At 54.3% G+C, this 8,403-nt stretch overlaps 1 protein-coding gene across 1 annotated transcript in view; it reads right to left on the bottom strand.

Moving 5' to 3' along the window:
• Nucleotides 1-2,953: 2,953 nt before the first annotated feature.
• The window catches only part of SNTA1 (syntrophin alpha 1), a gene marked incomplete at its 3' end in the record, with an annotated part of 29,744 nt that continues 24,294 nt past the window's right edge, over nucleotides 2,954-8,403 (bottom strand). Inside the window, 6 exon segments of the mRNA NM_001082333.1 lie at nucleotides 2,954-3,039; nucleotides 3,075-3,838; nucleotides 3,944-4,131; nucleotides 5,438-5,634; nucleotides 7,309-7,439; nucleotides 7,554-7,761. Of these exon segments, the coding sequence (NP_001075802.1) occupies nucleotides 3,746-3,838; nucleotides 3,944-4,131; nucleotides 5,438-5,634; nucleotides 7,309-7,439; nucleotides 7,554-7,761 (817 nt within the window).

Genomic DNA, 8,403 nt, shown 5'->3' with positions numbered 1-8,403 from the left:
AGGAGAAAGATGGGGAGGGTAGAGAACTAATAAACAGATCTCAAGCAGGTTTCTTGCATGCACCTGGGTTTCAATCCTGCTGGGAAACTCTGAGAAACAGTGTAGAGCCTGATGGCTACTGCTAGGTGTCAATCTGACTGTGTTGCAAGCTGCCCATGGTTAAGCGGTTATTTCTGGTGTATCGGTGACCTGCATTGCATCCATGCGGGAGACCCGGAAGACGCTCCTGGCTCCTGGCTTCGGATCAGATCAGCTTCAGATCAGCTCAGCTCCAGCAATTGCAGCCAATTGGGGAGTGAACACCTCTCTCTCTCTCTCTCTCTCTCTCTCTCTCTCTCCTCTTTCTGTGTAACCCTGACTTACAAATAACCTTTTTAAAAATTATTTTAAAAATAAATGAGGCCCAGAGACACCCTTCACACCTTCTACTATGTGAGAACACAGTGAGAAGACACTGCCTATGACCCGGAAACGGAGCTCTCCCCAGATGTGAATTCTGCTGGCACTATTATCTTGGACCTCTTAACCTCCAGAATTGCGAGAAATAAATCATTGTAGTTATAGGTCACTCAGGTTAGATATTCTTGCGAGAGCAGTGCAAACAGATCAGGAATAATCCCATTGCCCATGTTTCTGGAGAACACCACCATGACTTGTTTGGGCCAATGAGTATAGACAAGATGACGTAAATATGCCTGTGCACATTTACCCTTTTTTGCACTCCAGGGACCTGCTGAGGTTGGCATTGGGCTTTCCACCCATCGTTGCAGCTGCAGCTGGGTGAGGCTTTCATCTTCAGATGGACACCCGCTTCAGTGTCTCCTGACAGAAACCTCCTCTAGGTTTCCGGAGCACACCACCGCCCATCAGCCTGTCTGCCATCTCCACGTGTCTGCCCGAGTGGAATCACCCATTTGATTGTGGAGGCTGATTTTGCTTCTCCCTGTGTGCTGCTTTGTTGTTTTGCAGTAGAATGCACACCTAGAATATAACTGGAAATATCTAACCGTGCAGAAGAGGAGCTAGTGCTGAAGGAAAAATGGGCGAGAACTCGGATCCCACGAGTGCTGGGATCCCATCGATACATGGCAATGGCAGGTCAGGATCTCAAAGATCTGCCCAGCACTCTACAGACAGGATCTGGCCAGGACAAGGACAAGTGGAACTTCTCAAAGTCAATTCTCCGTAACAGTGAAGTATTCTACAGGATTCTTTGGTTCCCATTATTGTGGAAACTTCTGATGAATTTCTTGTCTTGCTCTCAGCTGCATCACCTCCAGTCCCATGGACTAGCACAGAGCAGGCACATACAAATCCTTCTCAGATGAACAGCGGGAAGCAGACAGATGAGCCCATGGAGGGAGATGAGAGCAAAATCAGAATGTCTCTGCTCCACTGCCTCTCCCCAGGTCTCCAGTACCCACATTCTAGAACCTGCTGGGGTTCTGGCACACTACAGAACTCATGCACCAAGATCCTCACGTGGAGGCTCAGTTGGAACTGTTAGTCCATCGTCATAGTGCTAGCCACATGTGGCTACCGAGCACTTGATACACAGCTAGTGTGAGTGAACTATAGTTTTAATTGATTAAAATTAAAAATCTGACCAACAATTTAGTTATTGAAAGACTTTAGGATGTTCAGAACAACATGCTATATGGTGCTTTTTTTTTAACTGTAAATGTTATAAATCTAAATGCATATAAAGGATCTCTAATGAAAATTTGGCACCTGAATAGAGAAGTGCTGTAGGTATAAAATACACACTGGAGGGCCGGTGCTGTGACGTAGCGGGTAAAGCCAACCGCCGCCTTTGACACCTGCATCCCATGTGGGCACCAGTTTGAGCCCCAGCTGCTCTACTTCCAATCCAGCTTCCTGCTAATGTGCCTGGGAAATCAGTGGAAGATGGCCCAAGTGCTTGGGCCCCTGCACCCACATAGGAGACCTGGATGAAGCTCCAGACACCTGGCTTCGGCCTGGCCCAGTCCTGGGTTTTGCAACCATTTGGGGAGTGAACCAGTGGATGGAATATCTGTCTCTAACTCTTACCTTTCAAATAAATAAAATAAATCCTTAAAAAAATACACTGGATTTCAAAAATTTAGTAAAAAAGGGAATATTAGAAATATTAAACATCTCATTAATAAATTTTTATATTCTGTGTTATCTTTAAAAAAATAAATTTTTATATTATGTGTTGAAGTTATGATGTTTTGGATATATTGGGTTAAATATTCACATCAGGACTGGCACCATGGCATAGTAGGTTACACCTCCCACTGTAGTGCCAGCATCCCATATGGGCACCAGTGCTAGTCCCGGCTGCTCCACTTCTGATCCAGCTCTCTGCTGTGGCCTGGGAAAGCAGTGAAAGATGGCCCAAGTGCTTAAGCCCCTGCACCTGTGTGGGAGACCCGAAGAAGCTCCTGGCTTCTGGCTTTGGATCCAGCCATTGTGGCCATTTGGGGAATGAACCAGCAGGTGGAAGACTTTTCTGTCTCTCTGTCTCTGTGTGTGTGTGTGTGTGTGTGTGTCTGTAACTCTGCTTCTCAAATAAATAAATAAATCTTTTTAAAAATAAATGTTCACATAATTTTCACTTTTTAAAAATTTATTTGTAAATATAGCTACTGGAAATTTTTATTTTTTTAATTTTATTTACTTGAGAGGCAGAGAGATAGACAGAGTTCCCATCCACTGGTTTACTTCCCAAGCACAGACAATGGCCAGGATTGGGCTAGGGCCAAAGCCAGGAGCCAGGAATGGAATTCAGGTCTCCCATGCAGGTAGCAAGAATCCAATTACTTGGGCCATTACCACTGCCTCCCAGGGTCTGCATTAGCAGGAAGCAGGAGTCAGGAGCCAGAGCCAGGAATCAAGCCCAAGATATTCTGATGTGGGACACAGACAGCTCAACCACCAGGTCAAACATCCAGAAAACTTTAATTATATCTACGAGTCACACCACACTTCTACTGGCTGGTAATAACTCCCGACCCCCAGAGCCAGCGAGACAACAAACACTGCTCCAGGCAGTCACGCCGCAGAGTCGTCTGTCACAAAACGGACAACCAGTGCACACCTTTGGGGCCCTTGGTTGAAGGTCTGCTCTTGCCCGGGGGAGGGGCTCCAGTCCTTGGCCTGGGCCGTCTTGGACCGCAGGAGCCAGCACAGGGCCCAGAGGTCGCGCACAAACCACAGACACCGGAACAGGCTGCTTATGTGCTTGCAGGTGTTTATTTATCCAAGAACGAGAGAGAGAGAGAAGGAGAGAGAGAGAGAATGAAGAGAGAAACCAGAGACCCCAAGGTGGTGGGACGGAGGGGACAATGAGCAAAAAGGCTTCCGTTCTTTCTCCTGCCACTGACCCCGGGGGACTCCGACTTCAGAAGGGGCCTCTGGAAGCGACTCGGGGACTTGCTGGAGGCCTGGCAGTTCAGCTGCTGTGCGGAGTCAGGATCCCCACGGGGGCAGGTCCCAGGCTCGGAATGGCTTCTATGTACGTAAAATCTCTCTCTGCAAAAGGCACTGGTGGAGGGGGCAGCGGGCAGGCCACCCCAGCACGGGCAGGGTCCAGTGAGTCCGTCCCCAGACCAGTCCAGGCTCCCTCAAGGGCTGGCTCTCTGAGCACCTTGCTCCTCCCCTCTCCCTCCCCGCAGCCCTGGGGTGAGTGGTCAGTGGAGGGCCAGGTCAGGCCACGTGGTGGACACCCCCTCTTCAGGGCTGGTGCATCCGGCGACTTCTAGGCCAGCAGCCCCAGGCGGGTGACTTTGGCCGAGAGGAAGGAGTGGATGATGAAGACCATGGTTTTGGGACACGAGTGCAGGTCCAGCTGCTGCAGGGAGAAGGAGAGAAACCTCAGAGGCCCTGTCCGGGCCCGGCCTCCGGGACAGCAGAGCCCTCCTCCTCCCCAGGCTGCAGGGGGAGCCCCTCCACTCACGATCTCGCCTTCAGCACCACCGAAGTCCAGGAAGAGGAGACTGGCACCGTCATCTGAGGACATCTGCAGCTTCTCGAAGGGCTGTCGGAGCAGCACGGCTCGGGCGGCGCCAGGCTCAGCCGCCCACAGCGTGAAGCCCTTGTCAATGTGCACAGAGAGGTTGCAGGGGCGGCCATTCCACGTGCAGGCTGCAGGGGCAGGGGGTGTGTGGGTACAAGGACAGCCGGCACCTCAGAGACCACAAGCCCTGCTCCCACCTGCAGTCCCCATGATGGGAAGTTCACGGCCGGTCACGACCGCTGTCCACCCACCATGCACAGTCACCCCACCCTAACATACAGAAATAGGGCCCATAGGGGCTGGCACGGTGGCATAGCAGGTACAGCCTCTGCCTGCGACGCTGGCATTCCATATATTCTGACTGCTCCGCTTCTGATCCTGCTCCCTGTTAATGGACTGGGAAAAGCGCAGGGGATGGCCCAAGTATTTTGGGCTCCTGTCATACATGTGAGGGACCCAGATGAAGCTCCTTCTCCTGGCTTCAGACTGGCTCAGCCCTGGCCATTACAGTCATCTAGGGACTGAATCCGCAGATAAATATTTGCCTCTCTCTCTCTCTCTCTCTCTCTCTTCCTACCTCTCTGTAACTTTCAAATAAACAAATAAATCTTTTTAAAAACAAGAAAAAATAAATGTTAAAAAAAAAAAAGCAAGAAGGGGCCAGCGCTGTGGTCTAGTGGGCGAAGACCCAACCTGCAGCGCCGTTATCCTAAGTGGGTGCCAATTCTACTCCCAGCTGCTCCTCTTCCAATCCAGCTCTCTGCTGTGGCCTGGGAAAGCAGTAGAAGATGGCCCAAGTCCTTGTGCCCCTGCACCCACGTGGGAGACCCTAAAGAAGCTCCTGGCTCCTGGCTTCAGATCGGCTTAGCTCCGGCCATTGTGGCCATTTGGGGAGTGAACCAGCAGATGAAAGACTTTTCTCTCTGTCTCTCCCTCTCTCTATAATTCTACCTCTCAAATAAATACATAAAATCTTAAAAAAAAAAAAAAAAAAAAAAAAAACAAGGAAATAGAAGCTGTACCCACTTCTAGTCCCACTTGCAGCAGTACCATGAGGAGCAAGAAGGAGATTAAAATGTGTCACAGACAGGAGCACCACTCCTGGCAAAGGCACCAAGGACCTACCAGGCGTGGTCTTAGAGCCCTTGGAAACCTGTGGAATAGCCCAGTTGAATTTAAATTCTATATAAGCAAGGGACAACTCAGACAGCCAAAGACAGCATTCGTGATGTGAAATTCAGTTTTAGCTGGAAGGCCTGCATTTTATCCCCGTGAGCCCCTCACGGGCTCACCGGCAGACTCCCCAGGGGCACTGGCAGGGGCAACAAGCCACGCTCTACCCACTCCTGCAGCACCCTGAAGAAGGACGCCTGCCTGCCCCTGGGGACGGGAGCCTTATGACTGCGGGGGCACGCCTAGACCCACCCAGCGCACCTGTAGACACCTCCTGCACACCCTCGGCAGCCCGGTGACAGCCGTCCACCAGCTGGCGGGTCCAGGCAGCCAGCTCCTGCGGTGACTCCACGCTGAACAGGTGCGTGTCCACCCCGTGGCGTGTGCCCGTGCGCAGGGCAAAGGAGAGCTCTGCATCGTAGGGCACGGAGCCCTTCGAGGGGCCCGAGTGCACCAGCCTGCGGGGCAGAGGGCAAAGTGAGGCGCTGTGAATGCGTTACCATCTAATGCGTCAGGGGGCACTGACCAACCCCGAGGGCACCTCTCGCGCCACGCTCGCCCTGCTCCCTCCATGCAGCCCAACTGGCGTCCTCGCACACACCAAGCACACACCTGCCTCGCCACCTCTGCACATGCGTTCCCTCCCTCCCTGGCCATCTTCCCCCAGAGGCTGCGTGGTCCACTCCCTCGCTTCCCTCAGATCTTCGCTCAAGTGTCACCTCCTCTGAGAAGCCTTCCCTGGTCTCACAGCACGCTTGTCACTCACTAGCCTCACTTTCCATCAGGGCACCGGAAGCCGTACTTGGTGTTTCCGTGTTTTGGTTGTGTCTTGACTGTGACTCTCACTACTTTGTCAGCTAGGATAGAAACGTTCTGTTTTGTTCACCACGGTATTCACAGTAATGGAGACCAGGCCTGGCACACAGCAGCTGCTCAGGAAACAACCTGTTGCCTAAACTAACACAGCCCTTGATCAGGTAGGCCATCCGTGGCCCACTCGGCCCTCCCAGGCAGCAGCAGGCTCCCTTCACGTGGGCCAGAGTCCAGCCAGAGTTAAGAGACACAGGCGACAAGGGGCCCTGACCCGCAGCCTCTCACTTGCTGTGTGGACTTGGGAAGCTCACTGCCCCTCTCTGAGTCCTGGCCCGTAGGTCTCTCTGCTCCTCACTCCACCTCTTCTCTCTCTGATATCCTCACTTGGAGCAGCTGCTGACGCCCAGTCTCCCACATCCCAGCCTGAGCTGCAGACCCACGAGTCCCCAAGCTTCCTATGAGGACCTGACTCAGCACCTGCCCATCCCCCACCCCCAGACACAAGCTGCAAACCTCCCATCCATCCTGGACACCTCCCTCACCCTGCCCATCTGGCAAGCCCTGGCCCTGTTAATTTCACCACCCCTGTGTTTTCCAGTGCGAATGCTGCCTTTCTTCTCCATCTGCTGCCTCCGCCCACCTCCCTCTCCCCCAGCACCAGGCTCTCTCCTTCGGGAAGGCAGCCTCCCCACGCCTGTGCCACGTGGCAGCCTTGGGCATTCTGTTGAAACCGCATGAGTCCCTGGGTCCCTGCCCTTGCACACTGCCTGCTGCAGCTCTGCGGGGGGGAGCTCGCAGTCCTTAACCAGGCGATCTCTGCGAGATCAGGCCCTGCCAGGTCTCCGTCTCCGTGCTGCCAGTTCCCCACACAAGTCCGCGCAGTGGTGAGAGTGCGCTCGGAGCTCCGTGACCAGGCTGCAGCCCTCCATGCCTCTGCACCGGGACCCTGAAGTGCTCTCTGCACGAGATGCTTTCCATCTAGCAAAGTCCCGCCTTGCTGGCCAGGCCGTTCCGTGCTCAGCGGCTCCTCCAGCCCTGCACCTAACAGTCAGCCCGGTCTGCTTCCCCTGCTAGACTGCATTCTTCCTGAGGCTGAGATTGCTGGGGGCAGCTCCAAGTGCCCCAGCATCGACTGTGAGGGTCAGTGGAGGAGGGACCTCACTTCCTCCTGTTCCAAACTCTGGTTTCACAGATGAAGAAACTGAGGCCCAGCCGGGGCAAAGGTCACCGGGGGACTAACCCTGGGCAGAACACGGCTGGCGTCCCCAGCTCCTGGGGCCCAGCCAGAGCATCTCCCCCAGAGCTCTGCCCTTGGATACCTCGTGGCGATGAGCGGGGCAGTACGGGCCGGCCGGCTCAGGGCCTCCCGGGTCTGGGGGAGACCACCGTAGAGGAGCAGCTCCTTTTCTGTCAGCAAGGCCAGGGTTGGGGCTGTGCCCCCGCTGGGCAGCTGCAAGGGACAAACAGCAGTGAGGAGGGGTGGGGGCTACAGAGGGGTAAGATGACAAGGGTACTGAGGGAGCGGGAGAGGGAGGGATGGGTCGGTCCCCAGCCCAGCAGGCACCTGCTCAGTCAGCCAGCCAATCTGCTTGATGTCCTGGCTCCCAGCTGGACTGGAAGCTGCCAGCAGTGCCTGGAGCTCGTCCTTGACCCAGGGCAGCAGAGCGTTGATCTGGGCTTGGATGGCACCGGCCCACGACCTCGCACTAGCCTCATCCTTGGCTCTCAGGAAGACGGTGTCTTGGCCATCTGCTGAACAGATCTCTAGGTACCTGCAGGCACAAATTGGGGCGGGGGGGAGGGAATGGCCTAGCCACAGGGCTGCATCTGCCCTGAAATCTGCCCCCAAAACTCCACCCGTTGCCAAACCAGGAGAAGCCAAAAAAGATGTCCGTGAGAGACTCAGGACAACACCAGCTGCTGGGGCTCCTGCCGAGTTACCAAGGCCTCGTGGGGGCCGAGGATAGGAGACTCCTGCCGCACGTGCACACTCCCACATACACATAGGGCGCACACACTGGTTAGGAGCCCGAATGATTACTGTACGAGCATTCGTGATCCTGCCCTTTTCTCTGGTTTCTACGGAGGATTCTCTCACTGGAACCGCTCCAAAGCACAGAAGCAAAGTAATTCACTCACAAGGAGTTGGGGAGAGGATAGAAGAGGCGTGAGCTGCCCGGTATGCATGACACATCTCTGGGGCAAAGGAGTAGGAAGAAAGGACAGGCCAGCACCGTGTAGGCAAAGGCAGGAGGAAGGGTTTCGGGGGAAACAGCAGGAGAAAGAGAGAAAGGATCCCTGTCCTGGGTGCCGGCACTGTGGTGCACCTGTGTCAGCTAGGGGCACCCACATCCCAAATCAGAGCGCCTGGTTCAAGTTCCCCCAACTCCATGCGTCAGCTCCAACTTCTTGCT

The sequence above is a fragment of the Oryctolagus cuniculus genome, chromosome 11 (genome assembly GCF_964237555.1).
Source record: "Oryctolagus cuniculus chromosome 11, mOryCun1.1, whole genome shotgun sequence".
Taxonomy (NCBI): Eukaryota; Metazoa; Chordata; class Mammalia; order Lagomorpha; family Leporidae; genus Oryctolagus; species Oryctolagus cuniculus.
Note: the sequence above shows the minus strand (reverse complement) of the source record. Positions and strands in the feature narration are given on the sequence as shown.